This window comes from Battus philenor, unplaced genomic scaffold (assembly GCF_028537555.1).
Source record: "Battus philenor isolate CCGP_79_NKW_IND1 unplaced genomic scaffold, ilBatPhil1.0.hap1 SCAF_22, whole genome shotgun sequence".
NCBI lineage: Eukaryota > Metazoa > Arthropoda > Insecta > Lepidoptera > Papilionidae > Battus > Battus philenor.
Genome location: NW_027181685.1, coordinates 13,260,195 through 13,286,119, shown reverse-complemented (window position 1 = coordinate 13,286,119; position 25,925 = coordinate 13,260,195). Strand labels below are relative to the sequence as shown.

The following is a 25,925-nucleotide window of genomic DNA, read 5'->3' as shown; positions in this document are numbered from 1 at the left end:
TTTACACACAAATGTGGCACCGACTAGCGTTGCGATTCTTTGTGTCAACAGCGGACTCGCGTGTTGGTCGGTACACATTTATTGTGTTTGCTTTGTGAACAACACAAACGTTTACACAAAGTGATAAACGTGCGGGTTAAAGTGCAAGTGCTAAACGTTAGCACTTTGTCGCTGAACTGACCGAGTAACTGTAATCTGAACTGACTTATGTTCGCCCTGCTATAGCAGGAATCATTTGTTGGCGATTCATAACGCTAAAAGGCATCGGTTTACGGATTTGAAATATAAATGTTTTGTATGTTGTAAAAGGCAAAGGTCGTCTTCTTATTTGTTATGCTCATTCTTGTGGAAATGAAGGAAAAATTAGATGAACGAGTGATAAAGTTAGCAACACCAACAATTGTTTAGAACGTAGAAGTAGAGTGGCCAGTTCAGTCCCTGCGTTAAGTTTTATTAGTCAAGTTTCAGAGCAAACATGATTAGAGTGTATTTGCCAACGAAGGCTGAGGCGAAGAATCTAAACGCGAGCTTATCGTAGTTGTGACGAATAACTTGAATACACCAGCAGGTACGTAACTGTTGCAGCTAAATGTTGGCGCCTGTGCTCTGACGAGACTTATTGTTATCAAGATAGCTCTGTTTGTAAGGTTTTATGTAAAAGTAAACAATAGAAGCGGAAGTGAGTCATCTGGCACAGGTTCCGCGAAAACCAACAATGGCTCACTAGTTGAACGACTGCATGCGCGTGCGCAAGCGATGCCGCTCCAGGGCATCGCGCGCCTCTCGTTACAGTCCGTCGTCCGCCGTTGCAAACTAAGCAGCGGTTTCCCAATCCGCACTCATTTTTTAAAACATATTTACGCAATACCTACAATTTTAGCATCGCTTACAAAACCGCAATTACTTCATTTTTGTATCTGTATATTAACATTATTTTCCACTTTGAATCGTTTGCAATTTACGTCAATAAAAGAATGATAAAAGATTCCCTAATGATAGATACAAGAATTAAATTGACGTTCAATGCCGGACATTGGACTTTCTCATATAATTTCAATAAGACCCATTGGAAGCAGCCGGCATACAGCTCTCGACAACCTAAAATTTAATTATTCAAATTATGACGGGTATACAAGAGATATAAGAAGAGCTCACGACAGTGTCGTTTAAGCTTTCAGTTTGTATTTTTAGTAGCGAGCTGTTATCATTTTTTACCCTTTACACTGTCGCAGGAATTTTTAATTTTTGTTGGTTTGATGTTTTAACTCGCTGTGATCGACGGTTAAGTAGTTTTGTTTACAACGGCGCCCGTCCGCTGAAATTTTTTCGTTAATCTCTTGTTGATAGTATAGTTCCCGGTCTTCGTAAACTTGCGATATCGCTCGCACCTACGCAAGACGAAAAATTGTGGTTTTCGTGGGAGAACCTGATGAAATATGGTCCAGTTGTACCTTCAGCCCAAAATCCGCTCCAAATGAGTCATCATTGCTGATGCATTTGTTTATCGACGGTCACACGTGGGTGATCTGAAATCCAAATGCGGAAATTTTGACGATCAACACGGTCGTCAAGGTGAACGCTGTAGATATTTGAATGTTGGCCTTCCCTTTTTTAACTAAGCGCTAAAGATTTATGAACTCCCGAAGGAGAACAATGAGTGAAGGCGTTCGTTTTAGAAATGAATCGGAATTAAAGTATTCAGTAAAACATGTCAACGGGCCGTGTGCCTTTCGTCTTGCCGTCATCCGTAAGGTAGGTAAGGTCTGTCGATGTAGACAATTTCACGCCTCATTAACGAACTACAAGTGTGTGCCCGTGTGTCACGCCCTCGACATATGTTTTGTCATTACCATATGACACATTTGTCTTCCTGTTTCCGCACACTTGCACCAGTTCATTGATGGGTGTTTCTAATACCCTTCATTGTTTATTAAGTTATATTCTAAATTATAAATTTCCTCATGTTCAAGTCCAAGCTCGAGCTCAGTGAGACCTTTGAGAAGATCTGGTTTGGGGATCATCGTAGGATTGGCAAGTGCAGTGTGCACGGATCGCTTGGCGACTCTGCGCGACACGCGTTGTCGCACACGCCTCGGCCGCTCCGGTCGCATCTTCAAAAGTAAAAGTAAAGATTTAACGAGGGGCGGTCGTACACGAACTGTTTAACGTTATCTGCTTTCTTTCAATTCTTCCCCAACCCGCTATCGCATGACTTTCACTCGGTAGTCCAGGGCTCCGGGCCAAAGTTTGATTTCTAGTACACTCTGTTATTATTGCCTTTGGACCAGGAATTTGTTTATTCTTAACGACTCGAAACACACACATCCATGAAATATAACCCGATAATGAGGTAAACAATGGAAATTTTATCGTTTTAAAGTTTCAAGTGTTGCTTTAAGCAGAAACGTAGACGGTTAAAAAAGAACAGAAACGCATTGATGCCTTGCAAGTATGGTGTTGGAGAATAACAGTTAAGATGTCATGGAGTCCGCTTCGCAATCAAATCTCTATTCTTCAGTCGTTCAAGATAATGCAATTCCTCTCTGCAATTCACTTTTAAATTTAGTTATTCAGGGTACAGTAAATGGTTCAAGATTCGAAATCAGTCAAGTTTTGTTGGACATGGGCAGTCTCCATGTGTTTCCAATAAGACCGGTAGGAAGCAACCTAGGCGGACCTGCATATCAAGCGGTGACCTCGTGACATCTTCCCTGAATCTCTACGTGCGAAGTGCCTCGGAGAGGGAGAGATGGTTAAGGACTGTGAGGAGAGTCGTGCAGCAACACCTGTGACCGCTACTGCTGCTGTCAAAAAGAAAAAACAAGGACACTGAGCTAAAATGTCGCACCGCAGAAATTTTGTCTGCACAGGTCTCGGCGGACCCTGTGGATAGCCTGCAATGTTCCACCTAAAGAAGTATTTCTTGCCGCGGCGTACAGAGAAGGTAACTGCAAGAAAGTCCTTGAATTTATATTTAAACACATCGGCCTGTGCGCATCTAGGCGGATTCCCGCATTTATCTCGTTGCTAATAATACGCCGTGTACATTTAGGCCGGTCCAAACTAACCGGCGAGAGTATATACCAACGGGTAGCCGCACGTGGTCAGCTCGCCGGGCACGTCCGGACCACGTGGTACCAACAGCTGCTCATTACCAGCTGGTAGATTTGCTCATCAGATCGTGAAGGATGTAATTTTCACCAAATGCGTTAATATATTTAGTTAATAAGCCCATAACTGTTATAATAAAAAATTATAAAGATTTTTTCTTTTGAATTTGGAATCTGTCATTTCGGTATGTTTGTTCATTGTGTTTTCGTATTTTCGCGCCAATATATTGTGAAATATTTTGCAATGTTAGAAGAGAGTAGAGTGAGAAAAAAAAAACGAATCGCAGCGATCGCGTGACATAATGTAGGTACGAAAAAATCAGTTTGTGACAGAAAAAGATCTGGCCGATCACGTAGTTTTCGTACGAAAAAGGCGATCAAACGAGTAGGGAAAAAAATGCGAAAAATGTTGTTCGTAAGCCGAAGATAGCACTTAGAACCATGTCACATGTTTTAAAAGATGGCTTGGGAATTGCAGCCTATAAGAGACGCACTGGTCATTTCTTTATTGATAAAATTAAAAAAAGAAAATCAAAGGGATGTGACGGAAAAACTCCATGTAGAGTGGTCCTTACAGCAAGACGGCGCCGGGTCATAGAGGTCTATCCGCTCAATCTTGGTTACATACAAATGTTCCGGACTTTATCTGAACTGAAGACTGGCCGTCATCTTGTCCTGATCTGAATCTGAAGCTTTGCTCTAAACGTCATGATAATTTGAAGCCTCTAAAACAACCCGTATAAGTTAATCGTATGATTAGCAACGACCAATTTTCCAACAGAGTGCGTGCTGCTATTGATGCCTGGCCGCAGCGGTTTAAAGACTGCATTGCAGCCGATGGAGACTTTTAATAAGTTTTTTTTTAATGGCCCCCGCTATTGGGAGCCTCTCGTACCCCCTATCTAGTTTGAGACAGGCACTTTATTTACACATAATTTTTTCAGAGTTTTGTCTTTATTCGACACTCACTTTCATACTTCTCATTTTCTTTTATTCTTTCCTCTTATCCTTCACAACATCTTGCAATTTTTGTTCTTTCATTCCTTCTTGCCTTCATCGCTTTCCTTTCCTCATCTTTTTTACTCTTAGGTGGCTAGGTACATTTTTATTTTCCAATCTTTATCTTTTTTTTTGCTATCACAGATTTGTTTGGATCTGAACTTTTTAATACATTGCTAGCAATGTATTAAAAAGTTAAAAAAAGTCTAGACTTGCTCTATATTCATTCAATGGTTTTATGTTAATGTATTAAACACAAAGTTGTTCTTTTTACAATATTTATGACGAAACTAAATACAGGAAAAATCAGATGAAACATCAAAGTTGCTAAAAACAGCATTCACTGTGTTTATGCAGACAAATACGTATTTACAAACTTTGTACACGATACAAAAACGAAGGCATTTATGTATACAACAGAAACAACCTATCGGCTCGGCCTACCGGTAACAAAGAAATCACTGCACAAAGGAATAGACTTGAAGGTAGCAAATGTTAGAGAGATAATACATATTAGTATGAATTATACTTAAAAGGAATAATGTATGATAAATATCTGTGCTTGACGTGCGGTCGTTAAAGTATTTGATCGCAAGGACCTCCTGTAAGGCCCTTGGCATTGATCTAGGCTTAGAATGTCGTGGAAATGCATTTAGGTTTCTGATCCTTGGGTGCCAAGAGGCTCTCCCTCTTTGGTCTACCCTTAATTCAGTCGGATACGATCTTAAAAAGTGTTCTATTCTCAAGACGTATTTATTAAGCAATATTGTTTTTATGCTCAGTTTAAAGTAATCACAGTTATAACAGATTCAGCGAGTTTTTGCAAATTATTTACACAATACGTCGGTCGTGCCTTGAAACCGACAGCTGTTATTGTACGAATTGGTACTCCGTATTGTGTGGTATGAAGTGATTCGGGGCGCATACGCACGCCGAAATGGACTTTTTGGTGCAGCATTAAAGTGTAATGTTGCGTGTGGCGCCGGGCGCGATTACAATTTAGGCGGTAATGTATGTAACCTTGCGCAAATGCGCGGGCCGTCAGCGGTGCTGCGGCCGCCTCATCCGCTCGGACGTATCTGCAGCCCGTGTTATTCCAACTGGTTTCCGTTCAGTCTGTTAAACTCAACACATTCCTATCTTTTACTATAGGGTGGGCCAAAAATTTTTGCAAATAGAGTTTTCCAAAGTTTACGTAGTCGATTACAGGAGTGCCAACGGCGAGACGGAGCACATCTCGACGATGTAATTTTTAAAAAATAAATTTTAATAAATGATAATTACGGTAAATAAATCATAAACAAAAAGCATTTGTACTTTTATTTCTACACATGTTTCAAAAGTGCAAAAATTTATGGCCCACCCTATATAAAGGGCTACATGCAAATGTCTATGTCTATGTAGGTAAGTAGTAGACGAAGATATCATAAACCCTTTGCGCAGCTTATCAGTCAACAAATGGCACCCGTTTGTTTCCGCGTCGACTAGCACGGCAGCAGGCGGCACGCGGGCGGCTCGCGGGCGCCGTGCTCGCGATCAAGGCTGTCACTTGCATCGATTCCCGCGCGGGCGTGTCGTCGCGGCGCCGGTGTTTTGTCTGCGTTGCCATGGTTACGGATCCCAAGAGCTGTATAAACGAGCAGTTGGTTCTAAATTCTAATAGTGGATATGGTATCATCTCAAAACAACTAATTTGTCCTCTTTGCTAAAGCACAATTTGGCAATAATTAGGCAAAGTATAAAATATCATCAACAATCGTTTTACAGTATTACGCCAAAATGGCACATATAGGCGTTGCCAGAGGTAATTGAGCACTTACCACAAGTGTTACTGAAAACCTCTAGCATATCTTATTTTCATTTCGAATTATTTTGTAAATGGATAGTGTTTTCGTCTTTTTTTAAATAGGTCAATATTCGTACTTTGATCACACAATATATTTATAATAATATTTGGTACATTTACAATAACAGTAATAAATTAAAAAAATAACGGACGTTCATAGTGTATTCACAATGCACCGTAAGAAACTGGTTGTACCAATGTTTCGACTACAAAAAGTCAATTCGTTTGTAATAAACGGAATCAGATTTTTTAGTTCCGCAAAATATTAGACTACCTTCTACAAAATTTAAAACGCATGTTAAAAGTTAATTAACGGATAAAGCTTATTATTCAATAAACGAATATTGAAATGACAAGAATCTTTAGCGGTGATGTCGCCGGAATATTTTGGTTTCATTTAGACTATATCTAACAAAGGGTGAATGTATAAATCTGTGTTTCTAAAGATTCTTAAAAATTGCGTTGTTATGGAGTTTCTTTCCGCTTCTTCATAACTACACCTTGCGAAGGAGAGCAGAGTCAAATATATATAAAATAGATAGAAAATATAGGTTGTCGATCAATAAGAGTTCTGTCCTTACATCATCATCAATTTCATCTAACGATCGCACGCACTGGTGAAGGATTCGTAGTTCAAAATGTTCACTCGTTACTAAGGGTAACATGCGGCTATCCAACCCAGAGGTTATTGCGCCCTTATTATAATTTTCTGTCAATTGCATTTATTATATCTGAACATACAAGAGATAATTTTTCTCATTTAGATTGTCATTTCGGATGTTACTAGTCTAAAATATCTTCAATGTGAACAGCTCATACTGCTTTTTTAAAGTGCATTTCTTTCCGGTCTAATGTTTTCAGTCGCAAAGAGCTACAGGCGAAGTAGGCTTATCCGCTTGGTGTATCTCTACCCGCCTTTCCTGCCTATCTATGTATTTTAGCGCAGTGTTATCATCTGCTACAATTTTCCGCTAGACGTACATCAAATCTATTTAATGTCTTTAAAGATATTCCCGCACGTGTGTGTGCGCTGCCAAATTCTATTTTTAAATAAAAAAGTATTGAAGCATTTCGTTTCGCTTGAAATATCTAATTACGTCCACGAAGGCCGCAGATAACTTGTATGCTGGCTTAAAAAAATAAAAGAGGACAAATACTGTTTCAGCTGCTATTGCGTGATCGTTCACGTTCCAGGGCATTTCTCACCAGCCTGAACATTCGTGTCGAGTCTAGGTAATCAAGCTTCGGTCGAACAGGCTTGCTGTTCTAGACAAATACGAAACTTAACAAACCAAATATGTACGTACATTCGAGTACACATTGGTTTAACACGACGCGACCATTGTATTAGTAACTGTGAAAATGTTACAAGTCGTAACAGCGAGCTGCGTGAATACAAGTGACATTGAACAACAGATACGTATGGGATAGTCCCGTAGTTTTGGGTAACACGTTATTAAGAGGTCCCGTGCCGCGGTGATTTAAACAAGACCCTCACTTTAAAAATTAAAAATAGTCGTTTAACACGCTCGCTGCGTCATTTTCATAGAACTATGAGTTTGTTGTTTCAAAAAGAATACCAAATACTAAATTTTCCTGTACTGCGTATGAGAACTGATAAGTCCCTTATACTACTTTCAGAATCAATTTCAATCATACTCAAAGAATAATCATGGCTTTTGCTCCAGAGTGTGACACGATTATTTATGTCATATAAAACAAAAATTGAGGGGTTTTAGAATGCAATGAACGTGTTAAGACATATTCGTTACACTTTTTCAATACCTTCTTCTTCCTTCCCTTTTCCCTTTATTTGGGGTCGGGTCTCCTTATCAATTTGCGCCAGGCCACTCTATCCTGGGTTGTCTCTGCATAAGGTAAGGCACAAGTTGAAGGGTTCCCAGTTCCTTTCCGATATTAGACCTCCACGTAGCTTTTGGATGCCCTCTCCCTCTTGGGAATTGTGGGAGACTTAAGGCAGTTTTTACCATGTGGTCAATCGCAATCTATTTTCCTGTAATTTGCTGGGGATCGGAGCTACCTTAAACGAACATCTGATATATTCGTTTAAAACGAACCTCTGATATATTCGTTTCGTAGTACACTTTTTCAATACCGCAAAGCCATATTTAGCGAGAAAAATTTATAAATTTTAACATGCATTACGTACGCGCATACGTGACGTGAAGTTATATATACTCGAGCCTACAATTCATTTTTTAAATTCCTTTGTGTTTTCAATAAGAACTGCAGATGACATGAGCGGAAAGTGCAGCGGGGGTCGTATATGCCCCGCATGGCATGGAATGTGTTAATAAATAAACATTTAATTAATCAATTTACGCCATTAGATTTATTTGTTCGAGCGCATTCTAGTTGAATTAATTCGTACGCGTGTGTACGAAACAGGTAATTATGTAGTTGACGGTTGTTCTGGATGCACGCTTTACTGCAGCTGCGGCGGGCGTGTGCGTGTGTGTGCGCGTGTGTGCGTGTGCGACTTTCACTAAGTAATTGGCGCGCGGCGCTGAAAACTCGGTGCGTGAAAAAACGAGATTCAGATACGTGCGTCGGGAGCTGGACGCACCCGAAATTCATTCATTTTATCTGCAGGTCTCGGCGGCCGCTCTCATAACCGAATTCTGCTCGACACATTAATCTCACTTGTTCTGGCGTTAAAATCAGGGAGGAGACAATAGCCTCCCTGATAAGCGAAAAAGAAACTAGGAAAGAATTCATCGCTTGTTGCAAGAAAATAGTTAAAAACGTTATACAAAGAAATAAAAATCCAAATATTCAGTAAGAAATGTGATAAAATAAAACTCAAATGTGACATATAATGTATTATAGAAAATAAGTAAAAATGTAAAATGAAAAAATGTAAAAAGAAAAGAGGAAAGAATGATAGATGAACAGAGCAAAAGGGTAAGAAAGTAGAAATGTAGCATGAAAGATAGATAATAGACCGAAAGAGAAAGTAAAATATGAAAGAAGAGAGAGAAAATAAAAAATCATGTGAAAAATTAAATTGCAAATATAGTCCCTGTCCCACCATAAATAGGGGGCCCCCAATAGCGAGGGTCATAAAAACAAATCTCACTTGTTACTTACGTCACGCCGTACGTTTTTAATTTATTAATTGAAATAATTGCAAGATGTAATGTGAGCGGACTGAAGCAACGCGTGTACACATCTCAGTAAGGCTATAAATATAAAACCTATTATCATTAAGAGTCCATTTAGTCTAATGTAATATGTTTTATGAGATCTTTTATGCATTGTCTCTGTACCGAATTGGTCGCAGTTCAGTTGGCGACCGCCGTCTCGATATTCAAGACCACTATTACTTTAAAGCGTCTCTTTTATCTGAGCGCACCCGAAAATGTGTTCAATGTCACCGCAGATATTTTACAATAAAAACATTTTATCTTTATAGTTTTAGTCTTAACACGTCCACTGCTTGTCATGGGCCGGCTCTATAGATTTCCAAAAAGATCGGTTAAAAGCGGTTTGCAGCATCTTTTAAAACCTGATAAAAATATGTAATAACACAAGACGAAGAACTGTGGGTGTTCTATATGGAGAGTCCGAGGTGTCTCACACAGCGCATAGGGTGACCGCTGAAGATGTTTTAATGGATTGGAATCTCAGATACTGTCCTACCCTCAGAGGCAGTGTATCTTTTTTTTATATGATCCCCGCTGTTGGTGACCTCTCGTTCCCCTATCTCGTGTGGGACAGGGACTTTTTATTTGTAGTAATTTATTCATATTTTTTATTATTATCATTCTTCTTTTTCATGTATCATCTTATCTGTCGTATTGTTTCTTTCGTTTTACAATTTTCCCAGTCTTTCTCTTTCATTCCATTAGCCATACATCGATCCTCAACCACTACATTCGGCAGTGTATCTTGAACACTCCTGAATGTGTTTCTTTGTTGGTTTTCGTGTTGACGACTGGTGTGGTGCATCGTGTGCGATCTGTCGCAGGAGCTGAACGGGTTCTACATCCCCGAGATGACGTCGGTGGTGTGCAAGTCCGCGGCGGACATGGTGCGGGCCATGCGCGCCGGCAACCGGCACCGCGCCGCCGGCCGCACCGACATGAACGAGCACTCCTCGCGCAGCCACGCCGTCTTCCTCGTCACCGTCGAGTCGGCGCACCGCACCACCAAGCGCATCCGGTCAGTATCCGCCACCGCCCGGCGCCCGGCGCCGCTTCAACACAAGTCAATATACACAAATATAAATATAATATAAAAACAAATACGACCTGCTTGATGGCAAAATACGTATATATACTCGTATATATATCAATCTATTTTAAAAATATCTATACAGTAATATAGGGAGGGCCAAAAATTTTTGCAAATAGCAACACTTGATTTTTCCAAAACCGTGAGAGTAAGGGGCGCGCGGGTGGCGGGGAATTGTGCGTCGTTTAATGCAATTTTAGTCACGATGGAGCGCATCACGGGACAACAGCGTGCTTTTTGCCTAAAACTATTTTACAAAAACAACGATTCCTACGTGCAAAAATTTATGGCCCACCCTGTATTTGAAATATAATGATAAAAACGGTATGAAAAGAATAAATAAATAACATAATATTTCGTAAAAAACATAAAAAACTGAACATATGGTCTTAGTTTTCAAAACATATGGTAACGCAAGGCACATGGCGCATGGTAGATTGGCGAGGGTTGTCCGTCTGTACGACATAAGTGCAGTGAAACATAGTTCCGTATGAAACATCGCTCCCGTCATACCTTGTCACTTGGTTGACGGCTTTGAGCGAAAAATTATTTGCTTTAGTTTTTTGTTTGTTTTATAAACATTTGCCTGGTTAGGTCATTTTTCCTCTTAGAATCTATGTTGGATCTGCTGAGCTGGTACTTCGACGAGTACTCGAAACAAGCAGGCAGTTGAGAAAATTCATTCTTTTTTAACTCTATATTCTTATGAAATAGATTGTAGCAATATATTCATTTGTTCATGTCAGTCGAAAGGGTCGACTTGGCGACTTCTGGTGGCTATGATTATGTTGTCCACCTAGTGCAACTCCAATCGAGGACTTTTTGACTCCTTTTGCCACTATGTCGATCTTGCGGTGCCCGCATTCAACAACGTAATATCAAGTAAAAAAAATTAGACACCTGTGAACTTAGTGCGCAAATAATATAGCAGAGGAGGCTTATTATTAGCATCGATAGTCTGTAAGTTTTATTAATAATAAATAAATAAAACAGCACTAGCGTTATTAGGTTCCGCCGATGTAGAATGGAAACGTTTAGACAAACGCACTGAACGTAAGTCTTCGGTTTCGTTTTGCCAGTGGATCGAAGTCTGGGTACAGGCATTTCACCCCACGTCTAGACTCCTAATTACATTGTTAGGCATCGAGGGGCCACAAGACGGGCGGAACGGTATTAGATAGAGTAACATAAACTCTACGCGCGTCTAAAACTAGAAATAAAAATTATAACAAATAGTAAGAAGTAAATAAAATCCAAAAACTGTGATAATGTGGCAAACCGTGGTCTAACAACGAAGATGAGGGAAGGGAGGTGATGTACAGGACACGATATGAACGTAAAGAAAGATAGAGATTGTGAAGAGCAGAAGGAAATTGTAATATAAGGAGATTGTGCAGCATGAAATTAGAAAGTTAAGGAAAGTATAAAATGAAAAAAATATTTACCAGAGTTGTAACGTGCGCCACACGTGGCAGAGAGGAACGGGAGGTTTCCAAAGACGTGTGACGCAAAGCATTTAAAAGCACGATATCTCTCATAATTTAAAATATATTGAAAGTGAAAAAAAAAGTCTTCTTTACGGGATATAAGTTTTGGCTTATGAGAAGTATGATTTTTTAAAAATAGAGAAATACAAGAGAACGAGAATATTTGTTCGCTTTCGTTCTGTTCCGAAATCTGTGTAAAAACAATTTCTCGAAATACCCACGCAGGCGCGGGTTAGTACACCGTACCGCTTACGCTTGGAAAATGTACTTTGATTATCATTCTGTTTTGTATCTTACTTAATCAATTAGATTATAGACATTTAGTAAGCCGTGTTCACATTGACCAGTTGAAGTAAGCCCTTCAGAAAATACGGTTGGGTGGGTCACTGTTTTAACACGAATAAACAGCAAACATTTTTTCAAAGAGAATAGAAACTTTTGGTTAATATCTAACAAAATTGTATAAGTTTGCTTGTAAATTTTTTATTAATTGCTCCAATGTTTTAAAGGTGAACTTATTGTAGTCTCACGTCACATACGAGCGTCACCCAGCGCACATACGAACGACAAATAATCATAAAAATTATAATTATTAACTTGTAAATATATTCTGCCCGTAACGTGTGTGGAACAACATTCATTCATCAAAAATTTCAGTCTAATTTTTTTTTATAATTAGTTATTATAATGTCAGCTTTAGGACGCCCACTTCTCGACATAGACCTCCCCCATATATTTCCAATTCGGTTGGAGGTCTGCATAATTCGTTATTTTGCCATAAAATATATACATCGGAATTAAATTCTACATTTGCGGGCGCTGTTCCTCGTCAGTTGGCCAAGTCGGTGTGTGACCTACAGGGTGGTTAGTCACTGAACGCAGGTTAGTCACTGGAGCGTCGGCACGGGTGGGTGTGGGCGTGGGCGTGGGCGGTGGCTCCGCGGCCCAGTTTGGCGGTGACGTGCTCGCGGGGCACGCGTGTTGATACGTCAGTTTCGTCTTCCCTAGGGACGAAGCGACTGTATTGTGTTTACCTGAATCTTTTCTTGTTTTATTTCCTAGTTATGAACTTTAAAATATACACGGGGATGGAAAGTGACATTGCTATTTAGTGATTTGAAGCCATCATAGTCAGTCAGCTAACATTTCAGCCTATGCTATTGATCCACTCACTTCCGACCGCTATTGTGAACGCGTTGGTCCGTCCGGAAGAAGTCTGTTTGGTCCCAAAAGCAGCTTCCACTTAAAGACTTCCCCTTCCCGTGTCTATCTTAGCCGACATTTCGACTTTCAAGACACCTGTCCTTGAACTCAACCTCAGTTTAAACATTTAGATAGGTATTATGTCAAAGACAGATTTTTCAAATCTAATTATTTTTGTGTCGATGAAAAATTGTTGGAGTAGGCAGCTGTTATTAGATTTTACTAATCTCGTTAAGGTTAAAAGTCGTTTGTGAGGAATTCTAATCAGAGATTTAAGTTAGGTCACCTCTGAGCTAACCGGATAATTGATTTTCTCGTGACCGCCGACGCGACCTTCGGCCGCGGTAACGAGATTGGGCCGAGGCTAATATAGTTTCTTGGAGATGCGTCTTGAGCCGATTACCGCGCGCTGCCCCGCCGCCCCGCCGCCCCGCCGCCCCGCCGCCCCGTCGCCCCGCTGCGCGTGCACGGGAGTTTACGGCAGTGACCCACATCTGTCTAATAACGAGGCGCCTCTGCTTCTCGCCAGCGTGACGTCATTCGTGGGACGTCAACTGTTTTGTTATAGGGGTCAATCGGTTTTCCTATTTAAAAAGGGGTTCATGGGATCCGTCTTTTGCTTTGGTGCAATGAATCTAGCACGTTGATGTTGACTTGTACAATGTTACATAGATCCACAATAAAGTCGAACAGCTCGATATCTCCAATGCGACATTTAGTTTCGTTTGGGAACGTCGAATGTTAAATGGGCGAGACAGTCGCCGCAGGTTTATTGAACGCATTAGAAGGAACAATGATACAACTAGTAGGCGAGCCCTTGGGCGTCCTTGTCTGTCTCGTATTGACAGACGGAAATAGACTGCTGACGGCGAGCGGAGACTGAAGTGAAACTTGAGTCAACGCGTAGTCCAGTCGAAAGACGCTTGACGCAGGCCGCTTCCAATTTTATAAAAACTAGATTATTGTATATTTCGCTAAGAACGTGGTGACTCCTAATTGACAAATTAGCCTCGCCTCTTGAATTAGACGCGCCTATAATTATAATTAACCGAGGGGCCTTTTCAGGTGATGAAGACCTGAACATGTTCTGCCTCGCGACCGCCTCCGCTCCGCCGTTGTTCGGGGACTGCTCTAATGTCGGACGAGAGCAATGCGGAGTGTACTTTTTGACTTTCTGCGGTTGTTCGAGTTTATGTTGAGGTGCAGAGCGTGTCGCGACTTAGCATTCGTTTTTCGTTCACATGAAAAATAATATTTTGGATGAGTCATCGATGGTTAGAGTGCATGTTTCATGAACACCACTTCTATTAACCCCGCATTATTTCAGAATGTTCTAATTACAACACTGCAAGCGCTCGAATATTATCACGAGGTGACCACGTAACCATAAGCGCTTTTTTCGATATCCAGAGTTACGCGACAAATAAAATGGTTCCAAACTCTCAGTTCTTAACTTATCATTGTCTTGGGAAGCTCCGCACGAATTTACGCTTCCAATTTTGAAATTTCGAAGTTTTGAACTTCTGTAGTAGACAGGCAGGCCGTTCGATGACGAGAGGAGAATTTATAGCTGGTTTTTCAATAATTTTGCTACATTTCTCTGTCAATACAATACATAATTAAGGCGGCCAAAAACGATACGAAAGAAAACAAAACTCTGTTTACTGAATCAACAACTTAAAAAGTAATTGTTGGGCCGTTTAGTTGTACAGTCGCAGATCGTGGGTGTTTGCACAAGGCAGCTGAAAGCGGCGCGAGGCGGCCTTGCGCGACGGCCTCAAGGTGCGGGTTTTCAGCGAGCGGACGCGCGGGCCCGGCCTCGGGCGCGGCCGCGTCGCCGTGGCGAAACCTTTGCTTTTCCTTTACCGAACTTCACAACAACTCTTTGTACTAGAAAGCGACGACCAGACTCGCAAGAAGCTCAAGGTTTCAATACTACGCCCACAGCGGTGCGGTGTTGCGCACCGGTGTGCCCATCGTCCCATAAATGAACTTCGAGGCTTCAGTGCGTTCCAGTTTACTATTCCTCCGACACTTGTGATTGTCGTTCACTTCGTTCGTATTCGTCCATGATCGATATTTTTCTTCATTTGCACATCTTGCATACATTGCTTTTCTTCCCTCATCTGCATTTTCCAATCACAATTTGTATTACATATCACAGATTTTCATGTATTGTTTTTCAAATGATTTTCACTGCAGTTTTGTTTCTTTCCTGCCAGTCTCACCGACTATTAGTATCTAGGTTTGAGACGTTTCCAACTTATTGTGATCTGCACCGCGTTTTTATACAATAAGAGAGGAATGTGGGGTGCAGATTGTCGTCGCTCATCTCGACCTTGGAATTAGAGCGAAGTCTTCCAAAGTACACAAGTGGTTATTGTGAGTGATCCTGTGATTTTATTGACGAATTTGCTTAATGAGGCGCCGCGCGCGCGGCCGCCGCCTGTTGCGTCGTAATTGTAATCAGTGATAACGCTCTATCGGATTGTTTATCAATAATCAGCGGCAATAATCGCTGCAGCACGCCCGCCGCAAGGTCACGGAGCTGATCACCTTCATTTATTTCTTGTGGCATCGCCGTCATCGCGACCTATCTAATCGACCGCGCACCAAATTATTGTATTCAAAATTTAACAATTAACTCTGGCGCGATCTCTCGCGGGCATATGCGCACACGTTCAGTAGTCTGACGAGGGATCAGGATTTCTAAAGCCAAGTGCACACATTCAAGTAGCCTAGATGACTACAATAAAGAGAAACATAGATAGATAAATAGATAGACATCTATTTCACATTACATCACGCATACTCGCATCACAACATAAAATTACATATTTAAACAACATAACAAAATGGAAACTGAACGAATAGTCGATGTGTATCGTGGAGTTACCCGGTGGGCGAAAAACTGATTTTCAATCATGACCATGTAGACTTTCACCAGCCGATCAGTGGATGCATTGGCTAAGCTGATAATCAGATACAATTGGAACACCACACCATGAAGTTCAATAGTTAGTAGACGAGATTACACTAAGTGGCATATGATTTGGCGCACGGATTAAACCTAAACACGATTTCGTACAGAGGTTTCTCTAGCGTATAATTTCCTGTGTTTATATAGAGTAGTTAAAGCCGATCATGTTTATAAACGATTAGCCTCACGGCCGCTTCGTAAACTTGATGAAGACCGCTTCCCCCTTTAATCATCACTATCATCATTTCCGCCTCCCCTATACATTTCCAAAAGGACCGATAGGACGCTGCCTGCATTCAACATCTTCCAAGGACCTTCACAAGACCGTCAGTTCATTTTGCAAGTGGAAATTCGTGAAAACGGACCTCTAATTGACGAAAAATATATTCGTACCAAATTTCAAATTTCTAACCCTTAATGTTTCACAAATCTCGTGATGAGTCAGTATATTGTTGGAAGGTATATATAAATGTATATGTATATATATATTCTGACGTATCAAATCAAATGCCAGTTGTTTTACTGACTACTTGTAGAATATTTTAAGATTTCCACAGCCGCGGTCCACGGACACCGCCCGCTGTCCAGAGCCCGCGGCTGGCTTTCTCTCATTAGCGTTGAACGTCGAAGGTTACTACATACATAAGTTACGTCGGTATTGTGTTCGGTGCTTATACTGAAATACAATTATTTATTTCGTTCAATAAATTCCTCAAAGCATGCTCAAGGGACCTCCTATACTACATACTTAATGTTGTAACGACCTTAAGCTAGCTACGCGAGGGCTATGAGTGTCTTTGGCGGACGCATACTAAAGTATTATATTTCGTCGACAATAAAAGGTACTACAGCTCCAGTGACGTCACACACGACACTACAACACTACAGACAAAAGTAACTGATCAAATCAAAGCGACGGCTCTGTCGAATGCACCTAAATTCAAGCCGAGGTTACCAAGGGCCCTTGCTTACAATATTTCGTGCTATGTTTGTCAAAGCGATTTAAAAACTCTGCGATGTCTTATGCGAAATATAGTCGATGACCCAAGGCTCTTGTAGTTACAGAGGCTTTAACTAAATTCTTTCAGCATACAGTCAACTCAAATCTTAAGAATCTGTATTGGTCACCAAGGTAAATAGTGGTTTTCGACAAACTGTAAAACAAAGCTGTCTTAACTGCCAATACGTTCCAATAACTTTTTGTCTTATATAACATTTAGCAACAGCATTCGGTGAATTTCGCTAAATATTAGCTGCGTATTGAAAAAAAACAACTACCATAAATTAGAGATATAAAAGAAACCATTCGTGAATGATAATAATTAATTAAATTCTTTGCGGAAGGCCAGCTAACTAGGTGTATTTTTTTTTAACACTTGTCCACGTTTACCAAACTAACCACATAGAAAGCACGAAGCACACAGACACAATAGGTACCTGTTCATTCTGACCCTGGAGAGACCTGGGCTATAATTCTCGGGAAAAAAGAAAACCAGCAGATCGCTCCACACTCGGGCTGTGCGCGTGCCGTAGTATACACATTGTCCAATTTAGTTATATGGTCGCCTATTGTGAGATTACTAATGAGATACCGACTTATGCTCCGAGATGTACGTGGATGTGTGTTTTGCATCACAAAGCTTAGTGTCGCGACGTCGCAGCGGGCATGCCTTGAGCGCGCTTCTATCGCTACTTCGAGATAAACAACTCGCTTCTCGTTCTCTTATATCACCCGTTATCTACAGAGACGACTGTAATTGCATCTGTCTTAACATCTGAATAAAATTTCAACGCATAAGCCCCGTGCCAAACCTAACGGCGAGTGTTTGCGAACAAACGGGTAACTTTTGCATCAAATATTGCGTCATTCGTATGATCTACTGATGGAGGAAGTGATCAGGACTACGCGGCGCTTTCATGCCACAGGCAGTCCTATGGAGTCAACCTAGGGAAGGCTGCAACGCGTGCCTTAAAACAGTAACGTGAAGATCATGTTACGCCTCAAGAGGTTCCGGGCACGACCACCGAGAGGATTTTAGTGGATGGGAAACTCACATGACCATGTCCTTCCTCGTAGGTTAGGGTATATTGTGCATATCCAAAAAATGTGCCGAAGTCAAAAAATACATTATCGTTGGTAACCACCGGAAGGTTTTTATTATTTTGCTACAAGACAACGCTGTATAGCTCTATACGAAAACTGATTCTGGGCTTGTCAAAATGAAGACATTATTCCTATTGTAAAAAAGGAACCACCGGCGTCACTGAAAGTGAAGAGAACACACAAAGTACACGAGATACAACTCCATAACACAAACTAAAGTCGTAGAACTATATTGATCCAAATCGATGGTCGCGAGTAGTTGTTATGCAAAGAGATCTAGAACAAGCGCCTTTAGCGCACGTCCACCTGAAAGTAGGTGAAGCTGTGTGCGAGCGGGCGAACAGCGCCGACCCTGCGGACGGTCAAACAGCATTAGTCAGCAGCAAAAAAACACAGCGCGCGCGTTAGCACAATTAGCGCACCGCGCGCGAAGGTCCCGCCCGCGCGCCGCCTAATCGCTTCCTTGTGTTTACTATTCACTGTCGGAACACCAAGTGTAAACTCGATAATCTTTTACGGTTTACACGCTCACGCCTCCGTAATAACAACCGATACAAACAATTTCCTTTTCGCTCAACAACACGCGCACATGCAACAGTCAACAACGCCAGGGGAAGCAAAACCACGACAGCCGTCACTTAACTGTCTGCTATTTGATTTTACTTTGAAATCAGTTTACCGGCTATTGATTTCTCAAAAGACACTATGTTTGGCACTAATCGGTGTAACATAACTCCTGAAAATGCCCCGTGGAGGGGTGAAACACGTGTTGAGTGATTTGGCGGTGGCGGTTGTGTGATTCGCATTGTTTGCCGCATACGCATTTATCAGCGAGCTGGCGGGCGGTGCACTTGCACGACTACCACTGCATGTGCGGAAGTGGCTAAATATTGGTCCTTTTCTTACTTTCTTCCTCTATGTAATTTCAAACCTTCTTAGGACAAAAGTCCAAATGCCGCAATAAACTTTCCACTAGTTACCTGACTCCTGTCTCCTTTTCTCACACAATACGGAGTGTTCTGCATTTATTTCTGAAAGAGACTCGCGTTGAAGTTCGTGCTACAATTTTGAATGTCATTGACTGTTCGTGTGCGGTATTTCACTACGTTTAGTATTTGAATTTCGATACAACTCTAACATAAGCGAAATGTTCAACGATGCTCTTTCACTTCCGAATGTATCAAATTCATATACTTAGTAATGAAAAATCCCCCATAAATGTTATCTTCAAAAAAGTAACAATTCCTTTCCGGGTGTACGCATGTACACTTATTCTCTGTTGATGTTAGTTCTGTTAGCCCAAAGACTTTTACAGCTTCATCCGAGCCGAGTTGACGGAGCGGAAGGTTTCGTGAACTTAAATCATATATAACAAAGTTCTACAAGATCTTCTCATCATCTTAGACTTTCCATTTCTTATCTTGAATGTAGGATTTAAAATATATTATTATATTAAACATATTATAGCATTGAAGAGTTTTAAATGTGTGTAACTCTATATGTATGATTTGTACATTAAAAATTATTAAATTTCATTTACAAGAGCAACTGTTGAGTTTGCGTCTCTTAACAGACCAGCATTTCGAATCGATGGTAGCTTACTGCTTATAATGTGATAAATAATCGACAATTCAAAAGCGAATTTTAATGCCTACTTAAATAAATACATTTTTAATTTTGATTTTTTTTTGAAACTGCTTTAGTAGCGTTTATGTTTAAAGCTTTCGCGGAGCGGTAAGTTGTTATTAACTAAACTCAAGGCTTCGTAAAGCTCGCTCGAGTCACTCAATATGCGTTTAGCAAGTGTGCAAGAGAACCCAACTGCTACTTGATCGGCGGCTGTCGTCGCAAGCTCTAAATGCTGTAGGAAATGCATTTTATATCGTCAAAGTTAACCCACTACATCCTCTCGAATCTGATACAAGAAGAAGTATGCACATAGTCTGCAAGGCGAATAGTGAGGCCGACACTATACTCCAATGACTACAGTCAACAGCTCAACTATTGACTGTAGTCATAAAAATATCATTTTACGACTTGCGACTTTGTTAATTTTACTATTGTTGCGTCGGCACGTGCGGCGCCGAGCAAACGTTGGCGCAACGTATGTTTAACTTTGCAATGATGACCGAAGTGCGATGTTTTATCTTCCTGCACACTCTTGTGACAATGAAATCATTGTTCAAGGTCTGAAAAACATTGTTGGAGGAGTCGGCTATATTGTAATCGCGATAACAAAATGGAGACCCTTCGCGACTGCATTGACGATCAGATGACGTATCGTTTTTTAAAATGGACAAAAAACGTGTCCAACTGTTTGGAAGATTTCGTCAATGTGAACACCGCTTGTCATCCTTAGGCTCTTGTTGGTATACTGGATATTATTATGCTGTGTTGGTCTTCTAATATTCCTTTTGGAATGGACTTTCCCTCAACATAATAAAGTAGCAATCTGGTACATGTTTAAAAAAAGGTTCAAGACCTGTTAGCATAAGAATCGTCATAACTGTGTAATAAGGCATTACGTATATAGCATATATATATGTGTGTATGTTCTCCTGATAAAGTATATAATTGTAACTATTTATGTAATCGTATAAATTTTGTATAACAGTTTCTGCAACCAAGCGGCACTGTGCTCATGCGTCAGGCCCTCTAAAGGCATTAATTAAAAATTTACCAATTTTTACAAAATTTGTAAAAAGGGTAAGTCTATACCAGCATACTGTATTTATCGAGTAAAGTTTGTGAAAACGTTGTAACTTGTAAGTATTGTGTTATCAATGTAGGGCTTTGTGTTGCAACAATCGACGTATAGGGCCGGACTCGTTCGAGCGACGCCGCGTGCGTGCGCGCAGGTCCCCCCGCATGCGCACGCGCACGCGCCGCGCACACTTGCCGCGAGCACGGCTCATTAGGCTGCTAATGCAACTATTACGACACCAAAACACCGCCGCACGCTCCGTCGCCTCGCGTCTTCTCCAATTACATTCATTTGTTTATTTATCAACACGAAACATCGACTTTTACACTCAAAAGCGTCTTATTGACCTGTACCTATATTGTGAAATTCGCCGCGAACTTCTCTGTACATGTTGAAACATATCAGAAACAAGTTAAAGCCTTTTCACTTAACATGTTTATCAATATTTAATGGAATCAGGCATGGAATCATGTTTATCTATGATAGATAAGTTTGGTTATACTACAATTATTGACTGTCCAAAGTTGCTAATAAAAAGTAAATCTAGTCACATTCCTTTAACTTTAACGAATGGAACCTCGCAAGACATTTACGAAATTCTCTGAACACTATGTTGCCGTTTTAACCATATACACTAACGAGGACAAAGGAGCGGTTAAATACGTGAAGTTCGCGGCGGTGTGATTCTTTCTTTCTGCATGGCCATTAGAAAAACCGTTTCTCGGACATTTGTTCCCTGTATAGCTTCTAGCGTGCGGTGTTTCTTTTCAGTACGTTCGTTAGTGTAATCCTTCTCTTTGCGTCGTGTCCCCCACCACTGAGGATCGTGATCCTCCTCCGTCCGGTCCTCGGCGTGGTTCAGACCTGACATACCAGCGCATGGAGTTGCAGCCTCGTTGTCGCTATTCATATACCCTTTTTCTGACATGTGACCGAACAACTCAAAAAGGCAATACTCCTACGAAGGCTTTATACACAGAAAACAGTACTCCTGTAACAAATCACCCGCAGTTTTCTTGTCCCTTCTCATATTGTTTTAAATTATCGAACATCGACACCGACGAGTCTGGAACTAGAACAAAGTGGTACCTGCGCCGCGATAAGCCTGCGCCACTTGAGACGTGCCTTATCAACGAACGCTACCGCACCCCCGGCTACCCGCCGCGACCACTTTACTTTTTTTTCACAGATTATGTTGTATGCGCTCTCATCCTTTTTCCTTCTTAATGTCATTTATTCATTCATCTTTAATTCTTCACAAATCCTTTCATTCATCACCTAACTTTCGTCGCCTTCCTACCAAAATAGGTTTACATTTTATTCAGTTTTGTTCTATTATTATGTTTATTTGCTTTTTTTCTTACATTTACGTTCTTCTATAAATTTCACTTTCCTATTTTTTTACACTACATATATTATATAGATTTAAGTATGTATCTTGACTAGCCTTAAAAATTTGTTTTTCTGCCAACTTGTTCCGTCCGTTTCACTTAAACGGCTTGTAAATTATCCAGAAAATTCGTAAAGGATAGCAAATAAGAGAAATTGGTTATGATTATTGTTCTGTTTTGGACACAACGATTTACTTTCGCTTCATGTAATGACACGGGTTCTGAAAGTTATTGGCATATTGTTAGCATGTAAATTTTCATCGGTTTTAAGTGGACTGCCAAGGAGCTTAACTTGAACGTTATATATAAAATATTATGAAATAGGTAATATTTATTAATAAAGTAAAAGTCACAGATCGACATGCAGTTCGCCTGCATCAAGTGACGGTTTCGCTAGGATAGTCAAGAAGGTCACTTCAGTCTTTTTCAGTCGGTATCCTTGCTAAGGAAGAAATTATACTCGATCTGATAACAAAGCGACCGCTTAAATCTCTTTAAAGTAACTAAGCTCGGGGGCTCCTCGAAAACCAAGATCCCGTCTGCAACTGGCTGTCTATTGACTCTCCGCGACGACGTCAGTAAGCTTTTAGTGATCGTCGCAGGTAGTTCATCATCATCACCTCATCCGTAGAATGTACATAACTAGACATCGACATATGGCAGAGCCTATAGATTCTCAACAAGACCGATTGGAAGCTGCCTGCATTCAGTATTGGACGAGGTCGTCTGTCACACCTTCTCTAGGCGACTCGCTATGCTGAGCATACTGTTCCATTCCAGAACCGTTCTCCGCACTATGTGACCCGCCCGCTGTCACTTCAAATTGCTAATCTGCTGTTCCGTGCTGGTTACTTTTGTTCATTTACGGAGCTCGTCATTTTCACAAGTTTGTTCTAAGCAAAAGTTGTTTTAGCTTATGCGGCTACTTGAAATTGATGTCAATCTATTCTAGGTTCTATCGAGCGCATCGCAACGCGCATGTCCGTTGCTGCGGTCGCTCCTTTAAACTAAATCTCTGTCTAATATTTACGGACGTTTGTATAAATACAGTTTTTCATTTGAATAGTATAAAAAAACAAAAGTAATTATTTGTCTACATGAAAGTGTTGTAAAGGGTCGCCTCGATGCCTAGAGATGCATTACAGTCGTGAGAGTGTTGAAATGATGTTGCATTCTCTTTTCGAACATATCAAGTATTAGAGCACTCCCGTGTAGAGTGCGAAGGGTCGGGAGCGGTGAGAGCGTTCACGTATCGGTGACGGAAGGGCGTAATAACACGCGGGAATTGGCGGCCTCCGGGGCGATTGAATTGTCTGCCGAGTTCACACAGAGGGTGCATTGACCTATTGTAACTATACCAACACTCGACTGCCGACCCTCTCCCCTCTGGAGTACTTGTCAGTTTACTGCACCGCCACTACTCTTGCACTGAACTACAAAAACTTTAATTATGGCTTTCATTCTATGGTGATGAAATCGTGGTGCATAGTTTTGTTATTCTATTATTATTCAGTATTTCTAACAAGTTATTTATATAACGATACATATCTATTAACACGTGTGAGAAATGAACTATTTACACTACAACTCTTTTTTTATTTAAACACACGATACACTCAATATACTGCCTTCTTAATAGAATAATCAAGACATTCGATGAACCGATATCCCCGCGACACTAACGCCCTCTTCTGTAAGCGACTTCTTCACTTGAACAGTACGCTAACAATTGTTTTTAATGATTGCTATCGCTAGTTACTGCTATGTTGTGTTAATGAGCGCAGTTTTATTGCGTTTATTTGATCGCAGCGATATCTTTTTTCTTTATTTTTGTTGCGAAAAGATCATTGTTATCTGACTCACGAATTAGAATAAAGTTGTGGGTAATTTCCAAACGTAAACAAACGTCTAGCGGTCTCACTGACGACCGACGGGGCGTCGGAACCGGATTCACAAGCAGCTCGACTAGCTGGTGTACATATAAAAAGTATAAATGCGTTAGGAGATATTATTAACCTCTTGTTGGTCCTGTTGTGCACGGAACCTTCTTAACCGTACTGCGTATTAGTCCTTTGCGAACCTAGAGTTGGCAACTCCGACAAGATGTTATGTTGCAGTTCTACTGCAAGGGCGACCGATAAACTGAAAATCTGAAAAGCTTACACGACAAACATATAAACATAACTTTCATCATTCAGAAATGATACATTTCTTTTTCTATTGTAATGTAATGGGCTATCAACATCTGGCTGTACAAAATTTGTGTATATATATATATATATATATATATTGAAATCGATTTTCCATACTTACGTCATAAATTATTGCTGAAATAATTATTTTTTAGTTGCGGTTGCGGTTTAGCAAACATTAATTGACGGCAAATGTAGTTTACGTTACCTCTTTGAAGCTTTTACATTTGTACGCAATCATCCTGTATGCAGATATGTGTGATAACAATGAAAGTGAGAAATAAAAGTGTGCGTCGGTTGCAGGGTGGGCAAGCTGAACCTGGTGGACCTGGCGGGCAGCGAGCGGCAGCGCAAGACGGGCGCCTCGGCCGACCGGCTGCGCGAGGCGTCGCGCATCAACCAGGCGCTCTCCTCGCTCGGCAACGTCATCTCCGCGCTCGCCGAGAACAGCCCGCACGTGCCCTACAGGTACGCTGCCCCCACCACCACCACCACCACTACAATACCTCTCATAGGCGACGCTTAATAGATCATGATGACAATTACGTGTTCCGCGCGGTTCCCGGCCGCAATGCGCCCCCGCGCTGCTCAATCGTTATGCAATGGGATCACGAGGCCGCGAGCTGCATCAGCCCGGCGCGCGATCTCTTAGACACGCGCCCAACGACTCCGCGCGTCCATCTTGTCGGCTCGGGCGCGCAGCTGCAACTTGTTAGCTATCTGGGAGGGGAATCCCCGCGAACTTATGTTTACTATGCATTTACCCTCCCAGTATACCCTGCGAGGTGCTCAGATCATGTCATTGTCACCATCATTTCAGCCGCAAGACGTCCACTGCTGGGCATGGGTCACCCCCCAAAAACTTCCAATAGAACCAAATGCAAGCGGACGGGACCCAGCGTATTTCAACGACCATAACAAGGTCAACCGTCCACTTGTGAGTTGACGTCCTTCGCCACTCGCGTTAATAAAGTATCAATTTTTTTTATATCGATATGTATAGTGTAGTATCGATTTACAACGCAGTGTTGGTATAAACTTGATACAGTTTGTATGAAAAAGAATAATTTTAGAACGCCATCCTAGCAAAACAACGTACTCAAAAATTCTAAAAGTACAGATGCTTCATACAAAGCTTGGCTTGGCCCGCCCATGTCGGACTATGTCGGACCATGTTGCCGTAAGCTTTGAGTGAAGCCGCGCTCCTTGTGTCGTGCGTTAGGTTTAGCCCGCGCGCCACTTGTCCATCAATTTAACGATGCACGTTTGGTTTTGCGTATCACTGATTCTTGAAGAAAGGGGAGAGTCAGGTATGTTGCCCTACTCTGTATTTGTACGCTTGCGATATCTATCCGATGCGTGTGTGCGGGCGCGTGTGTGCGTGACGCGTGTCTGTGTGTGCGAGCGCGCTGGAGCTGCGACGGCTTGCGCGTCGAGGAACGGCTTCCGCTTACACTGGCCCGTAACGAGGCGTCGTCGCGCGCTTGATCGGCAGGGACTCGAAGCTGACGCGCATCCTGCAGGACTCGCTGGGCGGCAACAGCAAGACCATCATGATCGCGACCATCGGCCCCGCCGCCTACAACTACGACGAGACCATCACCACGCTGCGGTACGCGCACCGCGCCAAAGGTGACTCCTCGCTCCGTATA

General features: G+C 41.5%; 1 protein-coding gene across 3 annotated transcripts in view; it reads left to right on the top strand.

Moving 5' to 3' along the window:
- Klp68D (kinesin-like protein 68D) overlaps positions 1–25,925 on the top strand; it is a 52,416-nt gene that overhangs the window by 21,572 nt on the left and 4,919 nt on the right. For all 3 annotated transcript variants that reach the window (XM_068767108.1, XM_068767107.1, XM_068767109.1), the window contains 3 exons: positions 9,947–10,140; positions 24,577–24,741; positions 25,769–25,905. In XM_068767108.1, coding sequence (XP_068623209.1) covers positions 9,947–10,140; positions 24,577–24,741; positions 25,769–25,905 — 496 coding nt within the window. The remainder of the gene's footprint in view (positions 1–9,946; positions 10,141–24,576; positions 24,742–25,768; positions 25,906–25,925) is intronic.